Raw genomic sequence first — 25,859 nt, forward strand, 5'->3', positions numbered from 1 at the left:
ATTGACCAAAATGGTTGTGCGGCCCGCGCTCGTCATTCTCTCAGTTATCTGGCCCGCTGTGAAAAAAGTTTTGGTGACCCCTGGTTTAGAGGATGGGACAGCCAAGATGGACCAGTAGGTCCCATGTTGTTACAAAATATTGCCATATTGATTTACTTAGCATTTGTTGAGTTTCTCCAGCATTCACACATATACGGGGAATTTCTGACATTTGTTGTTTCTGTAACGTTCACACATCATTGGTTTTGATTAAATTTAGGTACATTCAATATAAACTACTACAAAGAATTAAAGAGGCAAGATTTCATAGCTAAACTGTTATCCAACAAAATAAGTAACATCACTGAAATTATAGTATATTTTAGGGATACCATTTATTTACAGGATACTGTTATTGACTCAGTTTCACTGACGGTATATTGCTTGTTTATAACGCGTGAAACAAGAGTAACATCAAACTGTTAGTTAGCATCTGACTCAATCAACTTATATTTGTCAATACACATATCATTAATCAGTGTTCACCGCTAGCATTCATATAGCATCTGCGGCGCTTACGTTATAGATCAGATATTGAAAATGCTGTCCATTGTTCATTCAACAACGTCAGATGTGTACTCTAACATCAGGACACACGAAACATTCAAATAACTAATTTCGTGTCGATTTTTAAATTGCGCTTATACTTATAGAGTAAATTTTATAGGAATATGTTTATAGTATTGATCGATTTTGATTGATTTAGAATGATGATTGTTAACATAGAAGTACCGATCACTTACAGGTCATTCAGAAAATGTGTACAGGACCATCTTAAAATTACATTTTATGCAGTAGTACTTTATTGTGTCTTCCGTATTTTCAGTGACCTTTGACATAAAGGAATGTGGTTCTGTGTCTGTAATTTTCTACTTGCTTATTCTTGGTGTTTATTATTTTGTTATTAAAGTGTACAAGAAATCTATTGTCGAAGAGAGTTGGGTGATGTGTTTTAATTCCTTTTTAGCATCTTATGTTTTATAAATATTTTCAATTTTGGAAACTAGACAATCTATATGGGCAGTCTTTATATTGCTTGGGAGGGTTGATCTATTGTCGAAATATTTAGTAGTATCTATGGTCTTCCTGTAAAATCCTTTCGTATATAAGTTATGTATCTTGGTGACAATCACGTCTGTGAATGGGTGTTAATTACATTCTGCTTTTTTCATTGTTGAACTTTATCACTGGATGTTGCCTGTTCAGATGGTTCATGAATTATGGAACGTTGTTTGTAATGTGTGGCTACATATGCAGTAGGAGATTGGGATACTGAGTAGGGAAAACCTTCAGCCCATTGATCTCTGCTGTTGGGTTTTCAATATAAAGACTTTATTGATCACAATTTTTAAGTTTTCCGTTTCAAATGTAACAGTTTTGTATCGCTAAGAATGTCTTGTGCAACATTGCATTTATTTTTAGTTTGTGGACGGGAAGAGAACTGCCCTTATGTCCCTTAGTTTTCGTGGGTCTAAGCTTAAGAAATCAAGAAGTACCGTCAGAAGCACTATAACAATCAGGCCCGTACGCAAAATGTTTAAAAGAAGAGTTCTAATCTGCAAGATCAAAAGCCAATACGTATTGTGCAAAGCACAATCATCATGCTAATGTTACAGGGGGTCTGGGGGCACGCGACTACTTCAAGCCAAAAAATGCTAATGCTTCATCAGAAATATGTAGACTATGTAGAAAACGTTAAAATACCATAAGCAGCTGCGCCATAACTATATAAGGACCGACTGACCCCCTCTCGTACGTGCGTGACAATACCTCACGAAAAAAATAAATTGACAAATGCATCTGTTGATACCGTATCTAAATATTTGACAGCTAAACTTTGTTGTTGTTTTTTTTCACGAACATATATTCGGAGGCTTTGTGCCGCATGACCTTGCTCTGATACAAGTCAATCATAGTTTAAATAACGTGATTATGTATTTAAAGCTATGCCAGTTATCAGATAATTCCTTCATTTCGGGGATATGCTACCTGTATTTATTCGCGTTAAGACGTGACATTTTCACTGGTAACGTACTACGCGTGCGACGTGATCAGTTAATCTGTAAACGCACATGGTGTTATTACCGATTACAACGTAATATATCAAGGTATATATTTCGGGAATGTAGTCGAGAAAACTTTCGTGTTAATTGCTTAAACAGTATCTAATTATAGAATAAAAATCGATAGTTTTATGTTCACTAACATTGGTGGGAATGCTATAAAGCGTTTACACCTGACCGGAATTGACTGCAATGGCATTAATAGTAAAGCTTTTGTGTCCCTTTTACTGAATCAGTTGGCTTTTAAATTAATGGTGAAATTGTTTTGAATTATGGGTACTGGTAACACATTCATTGGTTTACTATTATTTTGAGATAGCGATAAAGCGAACAAGGCACAAACAATAAACCTGGGGTCATCTTTAGAGAAAAGGTTTCATTTTGGAAGATCAGATTAACGTTAATTAATACTTGAGTTATTTGTTTTAACAGATAATGACGCAAAATATCTAACGAATCCTAGCCTAATAAGAAAATATAAACTTTTAAATTGCATGCAAATTTCAAATAATGGAGTGTATAATCGACAGACTACATTAGTAGAAACTTTGTATAAACAGAAAAACTGACTTTTCCAACAGCGAGGGTGAAAGGTCAGGTTTCTGTAGGGCATCCAGCGGCTACAGTTGTTTCATAATCTCAAGAAATAATACTTGAAATTGGAATAAAAAACTTTTAGATCGTTTTCGAATTTTATGAGAAATAGTTTTATAAGTATACACCTTCTTAAAAGAGTAGTGCTCCGGTGGGCCAGCGGTAAGTTTACAAACTTATTACGCTAAATTCCCGGGTTCAATTCCCCGTGGTTGACACAACAAATAGCCCTACAGAAACCTAACCCTTCAAACTCGCTCTTGGCCTCGTCAAAAAATAAAAACAAACAACTCATTTCTTGTTTTTAATCCCCCATTGGAGACGGATATTTTTAGATTAATTCATTTCGTGATGGCGCTGTCGAATTTTAACCGCGAAATTTAAATATCCATGTATTGGAAAATAAAACTTTCAAAGTTAATTACGTTACCCTATAAGGTAAAAACAACACTATTATATTATAGTTATTATTATTAAGGTACACTATAACAGTATTTTGGTAGTTGTATAACAGGCTGATATTTATTTTATTGGAATAATTAATTTAACTGATTACATAGAATTAGAATAAATAGTTATGATTATCCTGAAATCCAATTTAGAGAAGTTAAGATCCAGTTGAGGCACATCATGATAGTCCTTAAAGTAATAGGATTTCAGGCGAAAGAAAACATTCAAAACTGTTACAAGCAAGTGCGAACTGTGTACTACTTGTAGTCTTGTAAGGGCATATGTACATGACATTGGGATTATAATATTGGTATTATTATTTACAATCAGTTGAATTTCTGATAGGTCGTTGTTTGATCAATGCATGAAAAATGAAGCCTTGACAACATTTCGAAGAAACTTCCTTTTTTTTCTACATCTATTGAAATATAAAGATATTTTCTTCCAAAGCTCCACTTCCTCTACGTAGTAGTATCAGGCTTTACAACAACAAAAGCTATGAATGATTTATGACCTAATTTGAATTTTTATTATAAATACAGATTTTTTTTCTTATTTTCAGAAGTGGTGTACATTCACATCCATTGTTTGACGTAAATAATGATTTCATTGATTGACACTAGCCGCATTGACTGGTTTTACCACGTGCTTTCTGATTAGGCAACATTTTTCATAACCGTAAAATATATCTGTGCACATGATTAACTTCCAAATTATTCAAACTTCTTTCAATACCATTTCGTACATATAAACCAAAAATGTTTAGATAATAAAGTTCTTGCTATGGTTTAAAGAATATATATAAACAAATTTAAGATGCTCAAGAACTTAGTTAAGGTTCTGCCATTGTGATTAATAGCCAGGTTTCGTGTGCAATTTTTTTTTTGCAGCGAGTTTTTTCGCAGAAATAATGAAGATCTTATTCATTGTATAACATGGTTTCACAGCCTTTTGCACTTCAAGACCCCCTTAGTTATTTGGCACAATAGCAAAGGCCTAAATATGCAGTTGGTGACTAGTTAATTACTAGTCTCTTATAACCGAACTTCTCCTGGCTGACCGGTTGGGATTCGCCGAGTGTATGACATGTGTGAAAAATTATTTTGTCTTTGTATTCAAGTATCATCGAGACAGCCGTGACTTATCAGTTTGCTTTTTTTACAAAGTAACACGTTGTTTAATAGCAGTTTAAGAATATATTATATTTATATTTTTCAGATTTGACATCGTGACTCGTCAGTTTGTTCTGTTAGAGTAAGACATTCATTTTTCTTCGTCATCTGTACCTGTTGAAAGTTAATTAAGTGCTCACATGATTCGTGTTTATTGGATTAACACAATAAGTATCTTCTGGTGTTAGTTTCGAAGTTTTTCTTTCGTGACTAATAATCCAGTTCTTTGAAATTTTGTTTTATTTTTCCAGTTTAAGAAGAGGTCCTGGGGCAAATACCCAAGATCCAAGTGGCTACACCTCTCTCCACCACTCGGCTCTTAATGGACACAAGTAAGAGTTCCAAAATAGATTTCTAGATCAGAAATATTTTTGGGTTAAGGTTAAATCCTGGGGTAAATGCTTTGATGTCAAAAGTTCCTAGATCTTTAACCTAAACAAACTGTTCTTATTTGAAATTTCAAGTTTGTTTTTATTCCCATAAAAATCATCAGAAACTGAGAACACTCTACATAATAATCTTGACCTTTAGGTTTATGGTCATGTGATAAACAGAGTCTTCTAATGCATTTTTAAACCGACATATGAAATTTATTGGACAAATTAAGAGGAATGTGAAAAAAAAGATAATTTGTGTAGTTAAGTTGTTTTTAAAACGAGATATATTCTATTCCCCCCCATAAATTATCGTTATAACAGAGATAAATTTCTCTTTATCAATTTCTCCTCCTCCCCCAGTAGCACAGCGGCATGTCTGCGGACTTACAACGCTAGAAACCAGGTTTCGATACTCGTGGTAGGCAAAACATAGATATCACATTGTGTAGCTTTGCGTTTCACTACAAACTAACAAACTCTTTGTCAAAACATGAGCTGTTACATGTTTTCACCAAAATCCTTTATCTAATTAACGTACGTTTCACCATTGCGGCTTCATCAGTATTTTTACAAAAACGTAGACTACAAACAATTTTTTTTCTCACTTTTGTTGTTAAAGGAGACTACAGATTATGAAAAACAACGAATCGTTTTAATAAGTTTCCTATACCAACCATTAACAACACCATATCTGATGGAAGGCGAAACGATACTTTATTCAAAATATTTATCTCAAACATCAGATTTGCATAGCATTACCTAGCCAGCCTACCGTGTACTGAATAATTTAAAAAAATAATTTAACATCTAACTTGCGTTTATATCATTCCTGTGTTTTTCGACGAAACAAAAAATTCACCTCTCTTACGTTGAGTCATTTTCTATCAGAGATGGATTTGAAAAGGAGACCAGGGTATCAGAAGACGTATGGGCGCATTTGTGTTATTAGAAAATACGTTTTGATGTTGTTGTTATGGTTCGAAAAACAAAACACGTGAAAAGCTATGTTCAAATCGACCACGCTGTCGACCGACTGCCTGTGATACAATACAATACCTTCAGAATTGAGCCTAACCTTCATTTCCTATGTATTTCTGCAACACAATGTAACAGTTTACACACACAGTGTTAAAGGAGGTAAGAAAAGCTCTCGACACTCTTACCCACGGATGGCATATTGGGGCCTTGTTGAGCCTAGAACGCATACGTGCGGATGGCTGACTTCCTGTGACAGGAAGTACAACTGCAATATGTTCAAGTACATATAATACCCTCTATCAATTAGTTTCCTTTATTTTTTACCACGGTTTTATATGTATGTTTGAAGTTTTTAACGTTTGATTTTGTTTTTATGATATTTTCATTTTAATAGTAGTTTTGTTTGTAAAGCATAAAGCTACAGAACAGGTTCATCTATACTTTGTCCAACGTAGATATCGAAACCCGAGTTTTAACGATTTAAACCATCACTCTTACCGCTGGGCCTTCGGGGGAAGGGGTAGACCTCGATTACTTTATATCCTATTATAATAATATTGGTCATTGGTCAACCAGGTCACAAAGTCACCAACATTTCATTACACTCTACAAGTTTTAAAAGCTGGGAGGTCTTTTGCTATATTTATAACTGACTACAAGTGTTCTGTCATTTATGTGTATATATGCCTGTCAGCAAAAAAGATGACTAAACAGGCGTATTTTATGTTTTCACATTAGTGCGGCAAATTGTTTCGAAGGAACATATTTCTTAGCAATTGATATAACTGGTATAATTTTACACCATCGTAACGTCCGTATAGAAGACGACGTGATCAGAGTGACTGTCCTTCATCACTTATTATAGCCTTCAATATAGTGATCCCAGCTAAACCTTATTGTTGTTCCTCCGCCGAATCTTTCTTTGATAATCCCACACAGTTCTTGTTGTTGCATTTCCACAGATCCTTCTATTAATATTCCCAGCCATTTGTTGTTGTTGTTGCTCTGCCGAATCTTTTACTAGCAATTACAGCTAGTCCTTGTTGCTATATCTGCACGTATCCTTTTGTTTCCAATGCGCCCATTTATTTAGTGTCAAACCCTCCATGACTATGATGTCTTCTTCCCCAGTTAGTAAGTAAAACAACTTAGGAAGTTCTTAAAAGACGCGTAGGAAGAAAAGAATTGTGATCACTCAGTAAAATAGTGAAGATTTAGTAATAACATTTTAACCCTTCCTTCCTGCCAATTGTAAAATAACAGTTGTGATAAATGGGTATGTGCGCGCGCGCGTAAATTAAGCGCTACCGGTAAGTAATTGCTACATTTTGAATGATGTGCATTACTTTTCTATCTGCATATATTGACAAGGCTTTTATTGAATTCATTGTATAATTAATCTTTGTTCAGTAATTTATGCTTAAAATTCTACATTTCTTATATGAAGGAATACATACTTGGCTCGAAGTAAGCTTCGTAATTTTCTCGGTTTATGTATTACTAACATAGACTTATTTTCGCCACAACCAGTTTCTAATAATATTATTCTTATCTTCTTTTGCTAGAGATATAGTATCACTCCTTCTGACTCACGAGGCTTCCACGAATGTCGTTGACAACAAAGGATCAACACCACTCCACCTAGCGGCTTGGACAGGGAATACAGAAATTGTTAAGTTACTACTGGTCCATGGTCCTTCTGTACCCAACGTTAATCATACAGTAAGTCTGAACATTAGTGATCAGTAGACGTTAGCCTGATGATATTCAGTTTTGTGGCGAGTTTCGATTTTTCCAAGTAAATAAGTACCATAGATGTCAAAAGAGTGTTTGAATATTTTAGGCGATTTAAAAATAAATTGCTTTACGGGAGCGAGGAGAATTTTCCAGTAAAGGATTTCTTCATTAGCACTTGAATGCTGCATTGGAAGGCCTTACAAAAACAGTCTTCAAAACCACGAAAGTAGAGAAAGAAATGGAAGTTGTCTGGCAATATATAAACTATGAATTTACAAAAACAATATCTGTTACCGCAGCAACATGAAAGCAGAATTGATAGTAAAATAAACAGGTGTAGATCCAAAATATCCATTGTAAATTACATTGTTTCAAAGGCAAGTTTTGTTTCATATTTGTTGTGTGTTATTTGTAGTGATTCCTGCAATTTGGCAAGAAGAATTTCTGGAACACTAGTTTGATTTTATCTAGTAGCTTTCGAGAATGACACGTGAATCAGTGCACCTGTAATAACATTTTCACCGATTCTGCACGTTTCCAGCGTTGTCATGGTAACCCACTCTCTGGATTTCTTACTCAGGTTAGGAGTCTGGTGTTGCGATATCGATCTCGAGAAACGGCAAATATTTTACTGTAGATTTACTGATTAAGAAAGAAGTGTCATTGAAACACATTATAGGCACAGAATATTCTTTGGACTACATTCATCTGAAATCTAAAGATGTTCGACAATTAGCCTCAACACAGGTAGAACTGGTCTACAGATTCAATGCTAGTACTGTCCTACTTTGCCAAGAGACCCATATTGACCAACTAACTGGGATTATTAAAGAATTTCTAAGTAGGAGCTAATATTTTAATGGTTTGTTTGAATCTTGTTCGACTATTTGTAGTTATCCAGAAGAACATGTGTTGGCCACACAGAACATCATTTGAACTAAATTTTTAATAGTACGATATTTATCGTCGATTAAACTGATTATCTTTGGTTTGCTTGAGGCTTGGTAGATTTATTGCAATAATTATTCGTAATTTTAGAAGTTGTTTACATCTCTATCTTTGAAAGTCTAAACTAGTTTGCTATGATAATGTGTCATAAAGAAGACGTCAGCTTATTATGCCTTTTAACACACAAAATAAAAAAAAATCCACCACCCTCTGTGGCTAGTAAATGGTATAACGGTTCCTAAATCTATGTGCGTTTGGACAGTGTAATACAAAATTCTACTCCTAAGCCTTTTTTCTTCTTCTTGTATTTCAGTATCTGAACTTGCATACAGTATTTAGGGGGTGGGAGGTATTGACTTTAGCACAATTTGAACGTTAGAATTCTCGAACATACTCTTTTCCAACAAGTCTTTCCTATTTTTTATTTTGCGTTGCTTAACACGTTCTGTAATTGACACTTTTCCGTTTGTGTCATGTTGCTGGCACTACCACGTTTTCTTTTAATCAGGCAGTCTTTCTCTTCACCCTTGTCTCGTAGTGCAAACCTTTACTCACTCTATTTAATTGGCAATTTCATGTTCTGTAAAACGGCACTCGACGTACAATAATCTAAGGAATTCGGAACTCTTTATCACGCTACTTCTCATTAGTAAAACGAAAGGTTGTACTTTGTGTTGTGCTACGGTGGTCAGACATTCGACATTATATGTATCTTTTTTAAACCAAATACCTCCTGTTATCTGTAATTTTACGTAACTAAATTATTTTTATTTCTTTTATTGTTGTATCACAATCAGTTTTAAGCTTTTTTTACAGCTGTTTTGCACCCTAGTAATTTTATTTGATGTTCATTAAAAAGTTTTTATTTACCCTTTTGTAAAGATAATTGATCAGTAGTGCCTTTATTTCTTACTTATAACCTTTATTAACTGTTAGTTATACCCTTTAGTTTACATAGAAACTGTTACTATAGAAATTTCCTTCCATGTTATTGTACTTCTTGATTAAGTAATTTGGGTGTTTTACAGAATCACGATCACGAAACGGCGTTACATTCGGCTGCTCAGTATGGTCACACTGACGTGGTGTCTTTATTACTTCAGGTAAGAGCTTAGCTTTTAGTCATCATAAATTTAATTTTCTGTCTTTCGTATTTTAAGACTAATATGTAAATTGGGCAAATGGCAAAATATAAGCTTTCTCTACTTTTTTTATTGAGTAAGAATGTCTTTATTGTAATGCATCGATTCGGTTTTTTAATGAAAGCACTTCCCGAAAATTGGGGAGCGAAAACTATAACAAATATTCCAACATTCCAATCATCTTCATTTTATCATGAACCACTATCGTGGTCGTAATAGTGATCGCAAGGAATTGCACAAAACCCTCACAGAACGTTCGGGCAAAAAGTACCTTAAACAGTAAAGATTCAGTTCAAACAACAATTTAAAACCTTTACTGTTGACTGCTAAGGTTATACACACATAAAAATGCACCAAAAAGCACGTATGTTAGACTTACAAGGAAAATAAAATCTACTCAAAACGGCCCGTTTGTAAAAATTATTCTTATTATTATTCTCTTGCCAGCCTACAGGAAAAACGGTTTGGTATATTGTACTCAAACCTTTTGTAGAATACCAAATAAGGTACTACGAAAGTCATTGGGGTATTGAAAAGTAGATTTGGTTCTTCTATATTTTACATAAGCTAAAAACATCATAATTCTAGTGTAAACGATGTTATCATTACCCCTTGAAGTTAGCTTTCGTAAAAAATATCTGGTGTTCCTTTGAAAAGCTTAAGTGCATGGTGAAACAAAAATTACCAGCCAATAATAGATGAACATTAAATGACTGTAACATTTAGATACTCAATGCTTTGTACATTATACAATCGACGTCTTTAGGGAGCCAACCTTTATATTATTTATGAAGTGAAGGAATAAATACACATAATATTAAATTTTATTAACCACTTTCGCGAATAATTACTTTAAAGACACGAAGGTTTATTTAAAGCGATGTTTTAGACACGTATGTTTTATTTGAAAAGGCATCTTTTCTACTGGTAATATTTTATACGCACTTAGTGGGGGTTGTGTTTTAGTCTAGGCATATATTTGTCCATTGATATGGATTATATATAGAGAATATAGTTACACGGAAACTATAAATGCTCACTATATTCTCAAAAAATCTCATTGACAATCTCCAGCTGCAGCTTAACATTTTACATCTCCAACTAATACGATCAAATAGTCAATACTTACAGTACATTATCATGAATCGTATCGGCAACTACTAACTATGTTTATTACCTTTATAATGTACAAGTTTAGTTACCATATCAAGTAATCCTTTATTTTGGTTTGGATCCATGTTGTTACCTAGAATTACATTTGATGTTGTTAAAATAGAGATTTGTAGTTTGAGTAAATAATGTCTATAGCATCTTCAGCCTTGTTTGCTTACTTTTTTTACAATCCCTAGAATTATTCAAAGAAACGCACCAATATTGATAATTAATACATATTTTAAACTAATACCTGACAAGGAAAGGAAAGCTGAAGTCTCGTTACACCTTTCTCTGTTACAGAAATTATTTTTACTTGTTTTTGATAAATCTTGTTATATACTAAAATTGCTTTTAGTTTCTTAAAAAAGATGGCAAAATTTTATCTTTTGTATAAGTACTATATTTGTGTCGGATACAAGGAGGCTTATTCAAGAATAAGTTTGTTGTCCGTAACCTTACTGGTGAATTCTGTGCTGCTTAACTTTGTATCCTCTGACCTTACTGGTAAATTCTGTGCTGCTTAGCTTTGTGATCCGTGACCTTACTGGTGAATTCTGTACTGCTTAACTTTGTATCCTGTGACCTTACTTGTTGAATTCTGTACTGCTTAACTTTGTATCCCGTGACCTTACTGGTGAATTCTGTACTGCTTAACTTTGTATCCTGTGACCTTACTTGTTGAATTCTGTACTGCTTAACTTTGTATCCCGTGACCTTACTGGTGAATTCTGTACTGCTTAACTTTGGGATCCGTGACCTTACTGGTGAATTCTGTACTGCTTAACTTTGGGATCCGTGACCTTACTGGTGAATTCTGTACTGCTTAACTTTGTGATTCGTGATATCTTACTGGTGAATTCTGTACTGTTTAACATTGTGATCCGTGACCTTACTGGTGAATTCTATACTGTTTAACATTGTGAACCGTGACCTTGCTGGTGAATTCTGTACTGTTTAACATTGTGAACCGTGACCTTGCTGGTGAATTATGTACTGCTTAACTTTGTGATGCGTGACCTTACTGGTGAATTCTGTACTGCTTAACTTTGTGACCCGTGACCTTACCGGTGAATTCTGTACTGCTTAACTTTGTGACCCGTGCGTGACCTTACTGGTGAATTTTGTACTGCTTAACTTTGTGACCCGTTCTTTACTGGTGAATTCTGTACTACTTAACTTTGTGACCCGTGACTTTACTAGTGAATTCTGTACTACTTCAATTTGTATCCTGTGATCTTACCGATGAATTATTCCAGTTTAACTGGCAATTTGGAGACCACACTAGAAAGCGGTAATTTCCTATGATAAATTTATTGTTGTTGTTTTTATCGTAGTATGTTTTATTACAGAATAATTGTGATCCTACTGTTCGTAACTTCAAAGAAGAAACAGCACTTGACTTAGCAGCACAGTATGGCCGATTAGAAACAGTGGAACAGCTCGTTAAACACAGCCCTCAACTATTAAGAAATAATATCAAGAAACATTCCCCTCTCCACCTGGCGTCAAGAAACGGGCACAAACAAGTAGTTAAAACTCTCTTAGATGCTGGATTCGACTTTAACTTCCTGGTAATATAAATATTGCTGTTATTAAAAATATCACGCCATCAGAATTAGTTATAAACTGGTGTATCACACATTTTGTGAACTATTTTAATAATAGTTTAATGTTTATGCATAGGATTTCTTATATTTTAAAGATTTCTGAAGTACATTTTTTTATCTTTTTTTAAGATAATTACCCTCATAAATGTATATATATTTCGTATATATTTTAAATGTTAATTGAAAATCTATTGAGATAATAGTTTTCAAGTTCCTTATATTCGATTGGAAACTGCTCAGATACGTTTTATTTATGTTTTCTAATCTTACAGACAGAGGGCGGTAGTGCTCTACATGAAGCGGCTTTCTACGGTAAAAATGAAGTGGTGAAGCATCTCTTAGATTATGGGGTTGATGTAAATTTACAAGATCAGCATGGAAGGACAGTTTTTGATTTGTTGGAAGATCTAAATACCAACATCGCCAAAAAAACCCTCAAGATAGTTAAAGGTGCATAATTACTTACATCAAGCATAATTTGTATGATACATATGTAAAATTGTTTCGCAATACCTCTGTGGATATCGTGAAGTGATAATACGACCGTCGACTTAAACAACGATTCGTGTGTCATTGTTTATTTTTTTTGTCTAGTTTAATTTCAAAAAATGTTTCGAAAGTAATATTGTAAATACATTTTTGTTGCAATATGCATCTGATAGGTTTTTTTTTTTTTATGGCTGCAGCGGGAAATTACCCAAATGTTGTATATGGTGTGGGTTAGTAAGTTTAAGAGTAATAAAAACAATAAATCCATATATATATATATATATATGGCCAGGTGGTTAAGGCGCTCGACTCGCAATCTGAGGATCGCGGGTTCGAATCCCCGTCACGTCAAACATGCTCGCCCTTTTAGCCGTGGGGGCGTTATAATGTGACGGTCAATCCCACTATTCTTTGGTAAAAAGTAGCCCAAGAGTTGGCGGTGGGTGGTGATGACTTACACTGCTAAGTTAGGGACGATTAGCGCAGATAGCCCTCGTGTAGCTTTGCGCGAAATTCAAAACAAACAAATAAGATATATATATATATGAAAGTACTTGTTGGTTCAGCGGTAAATATGAGAGCCTATATCGCTAAAAATCGGGTTTCGATACTTGCAATAGACCATTGGGTATATTTGTACTTAACACCAAACAACCAAAAACTGATTAGTACGTTGTTGACATATGTTTTATTAATTGGCTGAAAGATAGACTGTGTTGTTTATGGTAAAATAATAGTTTATTGTTGAGAAACATGTTTTTGTTATGTGGGAGAATGAGGACGTATGAGAAATGTTTTACTATTACTCTAACGGTCAGATATATGTAATTAGTGTACCAAAAGTTTGTCAATGTAATATTTCATAGTTTTATTTAATTTATATTATATTATTTGGCAATATTTTTAGATCATGTCACTCTTGTCGCTACTGATGATGAAGTCACAGAATCTCCTTGTTCTTTGTCACCACCACCTGGTTTTCTGTCCGGAACTTATGCTAATGTATTATTGCCTGAAAGACTATCTTCCCATTGTGTTACTTCACTACAGCAAAGTAGTTCTCCCGTATCAGATATTAACTTTTACGAAGTTCCGCCACCACCTAGGTCTTTCAGTTCAAGTAAAAGATCATCCGGGTACGTTTCATGATGCTAAATTATATGATGTAATTTTTTTTTTTTTAGTTTACTCTTGCTAGCTTTGAATCATGCTGATGCAGTATCTAACTTGATTTTATATCTGTAAAGTCTAGCTTAAATAAGGTTACCATAACAATTTCTATAATTGAAAAATATTTCGAACACTGATATTATAACCATATTTTAATTATCAACTGTTTATTTATATGCATGCATATATTTGAAAGATAGAAAAACTGACGTATTTTTCTATTTCTGATGTACTTAACCTGTACTGTGTGACCGAACATGGAATAAGCCTTGAACCATATTCTTTAGCATTGCATTCTGTCTTTCTTTGTACGGCATTAAAACTCTCCGTGGCTTTATTGTCAAGACTAATTCCAGAAGTCTTCTATCTTACACAAAGTACAGTTTACCATTCAAACTTGAGTTTAAGGTAGCACCCGTGCTAGATCACCGAGTGTACCCGACGATGTTCAGAAGTATACGAGAGTATTAAACATAATACAATTATTATATCAAATTCGATTGTATTTGTATATCTTCAACATTTTGTGCTAATTCTGTCTCTTATCTTCTTATCATGCTCGATGCTGTTTGTAAGCTGTACTTGACAAACGAAAATCTGTCTACAGTAGCTTTCACAAAAACCAAAAATCACTGTATCTCAAAGGAAGTATGGGCATTGTTTTCTAACATAATATACCTTTTTTTAGTACTGGGATGTTCAACTTTTTTTTTCATGAAGAGGTGTTATTACTTTTGTCACAGGATAATTCAGTTGAACTACGTAACATATGAAATACCGGGATTCGTTTACAGATTATGCAGCTCACCCTGTTAGCAAATGAAATGAATGTCACTTTTAGAGAAAATTTTGTTTTTTCAGGTATTATAGGCAGACTATTCGAACATGATTACTAGAATAGTTTCATATAATCCCGTTCACTGGATGACTGTTATCATGAACCGCCATTTTGAATACTCGACGATCTTTCTTTTTTTTTATATTAAGATCATTTCATATTACCGTTCTCTCAGGCCAACAGACTGTTATCAAACACCACCATTTTGTAAATCCCATGACTCCAGTTTGGACCAAACGCCCTCTAGTAGTAGTAGGAGTCCGTCAATTTATGAAACGCCGCCTCCTCCAAGAGAGATAGACATTCTTCCTGTCAGTTCGGCCTATCAACTTACTCCTAAGCCTTGGATGCAGTCGAGCCGGATATCTCGATCATCTGATTCCGAAGCTGTCTTGTATGAAGTACCACCACCCGGGAAGCGATTTTCTGATCCAACAGAACAGAACTCCACTCTTCAAGTCGCCAGACAAGGTAAAGTTTAAATTTCCGATTCGTAACGATTAAAATAAGAGTTCCACATTGTTACACATTTTTAGCACGGTTTCACTACACAGTATTGATAAATCTTATTAATTACTCATTATACACCAGATCTTCTTGCAAATCTTTTTACTCACCCTCGTATATGAGGAAGGTGACCCTTGACCATTCACTTTTCATTTACAGTCGATGTAGAAAGAGTTCCACCGGTCCTTGTTAAACATTAAGATTATGCTAGTTTGTAGACTAAAACCACAATCATAATATCTGTGACATTCTTAAGTGCGCCAATTATCTTAAAGGCAAGAGTGGTACCTGCAATAGTAGGAAGGAATAGCAAATAGCTTTATGCGGAATTGAATCTGAATTTTAAGCCAGGTGGAAATTCTGTGAGGATTGATTGCCATATAAAGAACAAGACAGCAGCAGCATCTCTCCTAATCACTCTGGATCAGGTTGAGAGAATTTGCTAGCATACAGAGAAAATTATAGCACCATACTTCTTAGTAACTCTATATTGGGTTGAGAGAATTTACTGCTATATAGAGGAAATGACAGCAGCATTATCTCTCCTAGTCACTCTGGATCAGGTTCAGAGAATTTACTGCATATAGAGAAAACAGCAGCATCATCTCTCCTAGTCACTCTGGATCAGGTTCAGATAATTTACTGCCATATAGAGAAAACAACAGCATCATCTCTCCTAGTCACTCTGGATCAGGTTCAGAGAATTTACTGCCATATAGAGAAATGACAGCAGCATCATCTCTCCTAGTCAATCTGGATCAGGTTCAGAGAATTTACTGCCATATAGAGAAAACAGCAGCATCATCTCTTCTAGTCACTCTGGATCAGGTTCAGAGAATTTACTGCCATATAGAGAAAACAACAGCATCATCTCTCCTAGTCACTCTGGATCAGGTTCAGAGAATTTACTGCCATATAGAGAAAACAACAACATCATCTCTCCTAGACACTCTCAAATAGAGGACACAACCTCCAGGTAGTCCTAAATCTCTACACAGTTGATCTCGGCAGAAAAGATACATAGTACTAAAGTATACAGTGTTTTGCGATATATACTGCGAAAGAGCTTAGCAAATCCAAAATCGAATAATCTACAATAACGTATAACTAGAACACGTGTAAGTTAACTGCATTCCAGATCTAGTCTTACTATATGTTAAAACTACGCGCGCGCCCGAATGCACGCATGTGTGAATTTTTTTGACTAGAAAAAAAAAACATCTAGTATATTTCACGTACCACACAATTTAGATCACGACCATATCGGTTTCAGTAAGGAAATCATGATCATGTTCGTCCTGAGGTCAAAATAGCTATCGTAATAAAGACATCATCGTAATGTGTTTTTACATCTTTTACTTCAGGAGCAAAATTAACAACAGATTCACATAACAGCAACTTTATGTTAACAGAATCCATCAAGCAATATAACTTTGATAGTCTTAACTTTACCTAAGCAACGTTATAAGCGATCAGTACCTACCATTGTTTCACGACGGAAATAGTTAATAAATAAAAACCCGTCAAAGTGGTATAAATAATGAAGCATACAGACAATCTATAGCATAAGATAGCACGTTACATATACCTCCTTCTTTGTTTAACTTAATTCTCTTGTCATATTTCACCGGAAGTGCATTTACGGAAAATTTTAATGACGTTTTTGAAGCATGACTTTGATACAGCATTTTGTACCATAGGTTTTAAAAAGTCGAAAATTGAAAATGATAAAAACCCTATAACCCGAACACTTTCGAAAGGTGGACCTTTCTTCTTCAGGGGCAAATTCGGTTTGTAGGGTTTTTATAATCTTGTTTCAAGACTTATTGAACCATGAAGCTCTTAAATTTATTAGATAAACGTGACTTTGATACAACATTTTTAAATCGTGTTATATAAGGTAATAAAATTGGGATGGCGAACTTAATAATTTACCGAAAAATTAAAATCTGTATTTAAAATTAATTTTTTTAATAATATATGATTAATAATTTTAATTAAATTGTGATTTTACTGTATTGGTATATTTATAGATAGCGTCACCTGTAAGTTATTTTTGGGGTGGTCAATTTCAAACTATATGCATAAGTTATTGTGGGCAATTTTTAGTAATTTACTTCTTTTTTTTGTTTACAGAAATGTACACATAATGACAAGTGATTTTAGCTCAGCTTCACAACAGGCTCTTTTGAAAATAATGTCGTGTACTAATCTAGTTTGTAGAACTTACATTTTAGCTAGAAATTGTGCATCGAGTTTTTATTGCCAGCCAATCCAATGGGGAAAACCCGTAACCCACAACCTGGTATGGAGATTTACAAACACTGTATGATTTTCTCCACTAGATGACAGCACTTGTGCATCGAGTTTTTATTGCCAGCGAATCCAATGGGGAAAACCCGTAACCCACAACCTGGTATGGAGATATACAAACACTGTATGATTTTCTCCACTAGATGACAGCACTTGTGCATCGAGTTTTTATTGCCAGCCAATCCAATGGGGAAAACCCGTAACCCACAACCTGGTATGGAGATATACAAACACTGTATGATTTTCTCCACTAGATGACAGCACTGGTAGCTAGGTTCCAATTGTAAACTTATATAACAAAACTAATTAAACATCGCCGTAACCTTTGGTTAGAATGTTCCGCAGTGACGATGCCTGCGAACTAAATTACCATGTTTGTTGTTTACAAACTAAAGAAACAAACTGTGAATTTTTTTGTGTGTGTTAATAAATTTAATGTCTTATGTCACAAAAATCTCCATAATTCTTTCAGATTCAAGTGGAGCGTCTTCTTCCAGAAGTAGCAGCACGAGCAGTTACATTCCGATGACATCACAACAGCCATCAACTGGAAAACCCCAGGTATGTAAAACTCTGAAGATTTCCACGAGAAGTTTGAAATATACCGTAAATTATTTTATGATTTTTACATCGAATACTCGGTTATTGAAATACAAGGTTTTACGTAGAAACAGTGATAGCTATCGATATAACTTTTTCTTAATATTTTGTCATATTTTAACACGTATTCTAACAATTTCGACAATATATTTAAGATATAAAACTTACTTTTAACTGTGCAAAGAAACGTCATAAAAACAATAGATTCATTTGGAAACTAACAAAGTAATTTGGAAAATAAGAATTATCCAATAAAAGCCATGTATCTCCAAACTGATGATCCATCATAGAAAAGAAAAATATTTAAATATCAAAGAAAACGTACAAAATGAGACATTGTCATTTAAAAGAAAATCTTCTAACCTAACTTCGTCTTGTTTTTCTCTGGAATCAGAAAATCCTAGTTTGCCTAAACGTGACTAAGGTTTTTTTTTATTTAAGCGCAAAGCGACACTATAGATTATCTGCGCTCTGTCCAACATGGCGAATCGAAACCAAGATAAGTCTGTAAACTTACCTACCGCTGACCGTCCTGGGGTCGTGACTAAGGTAAACTAATTTAACAATATTTTTACCAGTTCTCTCCACATATTCGTGTATTTAAATCACTTTTCTCATCAATTTGGCCTAGTGATGAACTGTGAATCTGAAGGTTTATTTTTCGCATCCCGTTACCATAGAAATACGCTTCACACACTGTGACAGTATACGACCAGACATGAGTGGTCAAAGGATGACTATGCACAGATTGCTATTGTTTAACATTTGTACGAAAATTCTAACACAATCTAACCAACTGTGTTAGAAAGTTTCTAAGCCCATACTCAGTACGTAAAGCATCTGTCACACAATATATTACAAAATCTAAACGTTCTTTTTTTATAAATTTATTGCAACTTTAATAAAACAATGAAACTTCTGCACGTTTACATACATTCTGACTTATTTTTGTTGTTGACAATGCATGAAATGGTACAATTAAACACTTCTAGGTAGATCAAATTATTGAATAATTAAATGATTCTAAAGACCCAGCATACAAACTTTACTGAAGTGTCTATATTACTGTCACAGTGAGGATTACCACAAAAACTGTAGTGTAATTTACATCAAAGAAACGCCCCTAGAGGCAACTTTAAGCAAAACTGGCTAATGCTTTCATTTGTGTTTTTGTTCGTGATCGCAGTGAAAAGTTCGTGGTTATGGTAAGAGTAGACTGATAATTGTTATTATATTTATAATTTGTTTATGACTTTTGGCATGTATTCCTATAACTCAGCTTGTTATAAAGACTATTGAGTAATTTCGTTTTTATAGCCACTGGCTAGAATGCGCGCTGCCCAGTGATTAACGGGCCCAACTTTGGAACTGGGGTTTCGTGATTCGCGCACCGTTACCGTCAAAAAACAAAACATTGCGCTCAGCCCTTTGTGGCCTTTGGAGCGTTATAAGAGTGTCAGTCAGATCCCATTGTTCAGTTTGCCAAGAGTTGATGTTGGGTGGTATATATTGACTAGCTGTTTCCATTTTGTCTGTCACTTCAAAACTAGAGACGGTTAGTGTAGATAACCCTCACGTATCTTTGCCCGAAATCTGACAAACGAACAAACCTTAGGCTAAGCCTCCAAGGTGATTAATAGTGATTAGAATCAGTAATTTTGTTTTTTATAACCATCAGCCCAGGCTTCAAGAAGACCAATAGTGCATACATATTCAGCAGTTTTATTTTTTTAACCACCATCTAAACCTCCAAGACGATCAGTAGTGTATGTATGTTCAGTGGACTTGGTTTTTAAAACTACTAGCTAAGCTTCCAAGATTATCAGTAGTGTATATTTAAATATATTATGTAGGTTTTATTATAACAGCTAATTAAGCCTCCAAGACGATCAGCAATGTCTATAATTATTATTTTTTTAGCCTTCAGCTAAGTCTCTAAAATAATCAATAGTGATTATATTCAGTGTTTTGTATATAACCTGCAGCTAAGTCTCTGAGACTATCAACAATGGCTATAGTCAATATTTTTATAGCCTCCAGCTAAGCCTCCAAGACGATCAATAGTGACCATATCACCAGGCAGCAGACCCCAGAGTGCTCGTCCAGGTTCGTCTTATGAATACCTTTCATTTGCAACAAATATCAGCGATCAAGTGTCCCCTGTGTGGACAGGAGAAACTTCACGAGTGGACTCTGGTAAGGACCAAGTAGTGAAACGCGCAGGTGGTAGTGAAGAATATGTCGATTTGAAGTTAAGAAACAAAGTAATAGGAAATTATGAAAAACGAGATGTAGTTTCCACAAACTCCGATGATAAACAAGTATTAGTTGAGGAAGAATCTGGAAGGACAGAAAAATATCTAAATGGAAATGCCGTGCCTCTTGTAAAGGATTATGAAACTGACTTTACTGAAATGTCATTTAGCGCTCTTTATGACGATATCGCTAGTGGAAAAGTAACCACATTTGGAACCATTAGAGCCAGTTCTAAGAGTACAACAGCCCTACCCCAAAATATGATGCCCACCTCTTCTGATGATGCTCTGAATCGAGAAGATAATATGTCAGCTAAGCCTAGTTTCCTAGACTTTCGGAATAAGAGAGCCACAGTGCATATCCCACTCAGTCCAACCAATTACCATCAACCTCCTACTCCCGATTTTCCACCTCCTTCACCAGCCACTGCTGAGTATGGAATCCTCGAGAAAATACGCCCCCTAAGTCAGGTAATTTATGTTTTCTACATTTCTGTAAGCATTCACTGCTTTGGTTTCATTTCCTGTCTGTATTAAAGTAATAAAACTTTACTATAAAGTGAAGTAGAGAATCTGAAGTTAATTTTTTTTTCTTAAAGACTATCTGTTTGTAACATTTTACAGACTGTGCATTGTTTTAGAAATATTTAGACCTAAGGAAGTTTGAAATGTGTGTTCAAACCACATAATACACCATACTGACATTTTCTACTCTCTGATGCTTTATGTCGATTGACTCTGCGACTGGACCTATTTCTATAAATAATGTTTTCCCAGCTTTTGGTGGATTACTTCATAATAAAAACTATTTTTGTTGAGTTTTCTTTGATTCTTATAAATTTAACTTCCTTGCTTATGGTGCCATATATGACAATTACTACAGTTTTCTTGATTATATAATAATAAAATATTAACGTATAGTTTTAAGCTGTAACTTTATTTATGATTTCAAATTCTCATTTTGCTTGTCATTGGCACCTTGACTCGTGGATTTATTGGTGTACGAAGCACTTTATTAAATAAAACCTTCATTTGTAACTAAAACAAATTAATCCTTTCCATCTAGATATCTGACCTAAATTTACCTGAGGCAACTGTACTTCTATGGAACAAGCAGAAGTTTTGGTAGAAGTATCGTATGCTATGATATTTTGATATCCTGAAACAACTATCGTCAAATCTAATGAGATTATAATCACTTTACCCATGCTCATCACCTGCTTCTTGTAGAGATACGAGTGATCGTACAAATGTACAGACATCTACGATTTTACGGATATAAAAGTGATTTTGTACATGTACCATATAATGAGTTGTGTTTTAGAGTTTATTGGTATGTATTTGTATGTACTGTTTTCAAACGTACAGTCAAATTACGTAATAGCCCTAATGTCTAAACTCTTCTTCTCTCAGCCCGCCACTTTTACATGAATCAATTACAGAATATCTTCAATTGTGGGAAGCAACATACGAGTTATCATCAACTAGGGTCTTTAGAATATGCCGAGAAGAAACTTACGATGGTGTAGAGTTATCGAAAAACAGTGTATTTAGAATATGTCGAGAAGAAACGTCCAATGGTCTAGAGTTATCGACACACTGTGTCTTTAGAATATGTCGAGAAGAAACTTACGATGGTGTAGAGTTATCGAAAAACAGTGTATTTAGAATATGTCGAGAAGAAACGTACAATGGTCTAGAGTTATCGACACACTGTGTCTTTAGAATATGTCGAGAAGAAACATACGATGATGTAGAGTTATCGAAAAACAGTGTCTTTAGAATATGTCGAGAAGAAACGTACGAATGGTCTAGAGTTATCGACACACAGTGTCTTTAGAATATGTCGAGAAGAAACGTACGATGGTCTAGAGTTATCGACACACAGTGTCTTTAGAATATGTCGAGAAGAAACGTACGATGGTCTAGAGCTATCGACAAACAGTGTCTTTAGAATATGTCGAGAAGAAATGTACGATGGTGTAGAGTTATCGCCCAACTTTGTTTTTATAGAATTATGAGAAGGAACGTACGATGGTCTAGAGTTATCGCCCAACTTTGTTTTTATAAAATTATGAGAAGGAACGTACGATGGTCTAGAGTTATCGCCCAACTTTGTTTTTATAAAATTATGAGAAGGAACGTACGATGGTGTAGAGTTATCGCCCAACTTTGTTTTTATAGAATTATGAGAAGGAACGTACGATGGTGTAGAGTTATCGCCCAACAGTGTGCTTACTTATAAAATGTTAAATGTTGGAAGAAACGTGCAATTGTATAGTAAATTCTAGTGTTCTACAAAATGACATTCACACGAGTAGAATTCCTTATCAGAATGGCACACTCTGTTCTTTCAACCTTAACATGATATATGCAATATCTAGTTGTAGAACTAACATATACTAATAACTTCAACTGACGTTTGGGCGGGAAAATAAGCCTTTCCTATATGCTAGATTTCAAGGGAATTCTTAAATAACATGCCCCCCTTTTGTCGTTGTTGAAAATACTTTTATAACACAAGTCACGTTTCAGTTCATGCCTGCATTCAATCTTTGATGTTAACATTTACGTTACGTATTGTTATGTAAAATTACTAATATGATAAACTTACGTAAAAATTACTTATCATTGAACAACAAACGTAATGGATACTGGAGAATAGAAGACATTCGCAAAAAAATAGAAGTAATAAACAACTCTGTAGAATTTGTTTTCGATGTTTCACCCTTAAAACTAGTGAGCTCTTTACAGCTGCTCTAACGTTCTTGGATGACATTTTTAAATAGTTGTTCAGGTAAGTTTAAATTGTTTCTGTGAAAAAACTTTAATGTAAATGAAAACAAACCTATTTTTGTGTAGTACGTTATATATATTTGTCGATAATTATTACCTATCGTTATACTACGTGTATAATATGTATGTCTTTCAGTCACGGTTCAAACCCGAATAGCAAGTTACATATACAGCTAAACTTTAAACATTGAAGTTCGTAGACATACACATGCCAAGAATATAGCTAAGCCTTATAGTGACATTCTCAAGATTGAAAATAATGCAAAACTACCTCTATATGATGCTAAGTTTTTAGAGAAAGTTCAACATAGATTTTTATTTCATAACTGTTGTTTATTTTGGGCTGCCTTTTAAATTATATGATGAGTTGTTTATGAAATTTTTAAACCAGTCATTCTAGAAACTCTTACATGTTCTGTATTACAGTTCCCATATGACTATAGTAAATTTGTTATTATGTTCAAAAATTTATAAGTTATTGCAAATTTACGCTGTTTATTTCTATTATGTTTTTAGTTTAGTACGAACTTTTATTTGATTTGTTTTGTTTTTTGTATTTTGCGTTTGTTGCAGCATAAATTTAGAAACATATGATTTTGTAACATATTTTAATCAAACACATAATTTTACTTCAATGCCAGTACAGGGAGATGTAAATGATGAATCATTCGAAATCGACGAGGTGAGTGTTTTCTTTGTTTTTATTTATTTTTATTATCACTGTTTTGTTTTTTATTAAATGCTATAACCTTTGCATGTCGCCCGGTTGGTTAGCGGTAAGCTTCAAGAATCATTATACTGAAATTCTGGGTTCAATTCCCCGCGTTGGACAAAGCGCAAATAGCCCATTGTAAAGCTTTGCGTTAAACAACCAGAAAGCATTATGTATAAAATGAAGAATAAGATATGCTATTATTTTCCTTAATTAAATTTTTATTTTGTTCATATATTATTTGTTTTTGTTCTAAACTATTAGCAAAATCATAGAGGTCGCTTAATAGAAATTTTTGAATCAAGTAGTCTTCTTGAAGAGTTCCTGTCAAAGCATAACACTACTATTTAAATTAGTATTAACAAAGTCCAGTGCTTGTAAATATCGGGTGATATGTTTTATTAGGAAAAAGAATATAGTAACAAGTTTAAGGTCAATAATCAAGCATAAAAATATTATAAAATATTATACAGGTCCCAACTCCCCCCCCCCCTCAAACGTCTTCATAACATACAATTTTAACACATGTAGTTAGTTAGTCAATTATTACCATCTGATAGAAAAAGTCCTTGTCCAAGTAGCTAAATGATTTCTGCTAAAACAAACTAAATGAAGTTTGGTCACTCTGATACCTTGGTTCAAATCCGTTGTGTGTTGACCATATATTTTCATAAAGTTTGAAGACGGCTTGAATGGTGACCAAACCTTATCAAAACATTGTACATTTGCTACTTATAATAAAGTCTTCTTCATTACCCATTCAAGCCGTCTTCAGATTTTATTGTCTCAGAGTGGGTTCTTCATCATCAGATATATTTCATAAGTTTTTAATGCATGTCAATGACAGGATAATTACGGTATAGAACATGTAAGTTTATATGCACGAGAATAGACAGCCGTATATAATATATTAAATTAATATTTTTTGGGGGGATGAGTCTCTACCAATAGTATAGAAAATCAACATCCTTTGTATAAAACCAATTAAAATGCTGAGAAAATAGACATGGACACTGTATAACGCAACATTTTGTGTTGTTGTTGTTCCTGATATTGAATGCATAGTGTATCGATCCCGTGGAGTAGCATATAATACCACCAGATGACTCGCCATAACTTAGTTCCTTTGTAACGTTTTGTAGATCAATGACATGAGTTTACAATGAAAAACTGTGTACCATATCATTATTCACTGTCTCTTTGTTAAGCTGATGGACACATGCCACTTATTTTCACTCCATAACGCAAATGATAAAACTCGTTACAGGATAACCTTCTGTGCTTTCAGTTCTATTTTATAAAGTTATCTAACATGTAATATATATATATATATATATATAAGTAACTTCCTTCTTAAAATAATTTTTGCTTTCTATTTATTTATCTGTTGTTAATTAGATATGAAATTGTGCGTGTATGAAAGATTTGACTTCAAATATTAAATCGCATAAGGCTGAGTACATCTAATTAGAAACAACGTAATCATTAAGCCCACGTCCCATAGCATTAATTGTATTACATATATGTATATAATAATCCTAGAAATTAATTATACTGGTGTAATATATATATACACATTTTTTTTTCTGTATGAAATTGTATTGTTCTAGACACATCATTTACATACCACGGTACAACTTATTAGCAGTAAATACCATATAAATTAAATACTGGAAATCAGCATATAGTTCAAGCTAGAAATTGGACTTGGTGGTATTTTCTGCTAATAGAAAAAGATAAGTTGTATTATGGCATGAAAATGATGTGTCTAGAATAATGCATTTTCATACCGAATTTTTTTTTTATCTGGAACTCAAAAAGCAACGCCCTCAAACAGAAAGTTACACCAGTATAATTAATTTCCAGGATTATTTCCACGGTGCCCCCAGTGGCTCAGCGGTATGTCTGCGGACTTAC

At 34.1% G+C, this 25,859-nt stretch overlaps 1 protein-coding gene across 3 annotated transcripts in view; it reads left to right on the top strand.

Annotated features, from left to right (window-relative positions):
- The window catches only part of LOC106457407 (ankyrin repeat and SAM domain-containing protein 1A-like), an 89,163-nt gene that overhangs the window by 41,266 nt on the left and 22,038 nt on the right, over positions 1–25,859 (top strand). For 2 of the 3 annotated variants that reach the window (XM_022383320.1, XM_022383321.1), the window contains exons 2-11: positions 4,570–4,650; positions 7,239–7,395; positions 9,387–9,461; positions 12,005–12,226; positions 12,535–12,712; positions 13,659–13,887; positions 14,935–15,230; positions 18,052–18,140; positions 20,213–20,905; positions 23,877–23,912. In XM_022383320.1, coding sequence (XP_022239028.1) covers positions 4,570–4,650; positions 7,239–7,395; positions 9,387–9,461; positions 12,005–12,226; positions 12,535–12,712; positions 13,659–13,887; positions 14,935–15,230; positions 18,052–18,140; positions 20,213–20,905; positions 23,877–23,912 — 2,056 coding nt within the window. The remainder of the gene's footprint in view (positions 1–4,569; positions 4,651–7,238; positions 7,396–9,386; positions 9,462–12,004; positions 12,227–12,534; positions 12,713–13,658; positions 13,888–14,934; positions 15,231–18,051; positions 18,141–20,212; positions 20,906–23,876; positions 23,913–25,859) is intronic. The other variant, XM_013916821.2, reaches the window with a different exon arrangement.

This window comes from Limulus polyphemus, unplaced genomic scaffold, assembly GCF_000517525.1.
Source record: "Limulus polyphemus unplaced genomic scaffold, Limulus_polyphemus-2.1.2 Scaffold327, whole genome shotgun sequence".
Taxonomy (NCBI): domain Eukaryota; kingdom Metazoa; phylum Arthropoda; class Merostomata; order Xiphosura; family Limulidae; genus Limulus; species Limulus polyphemus.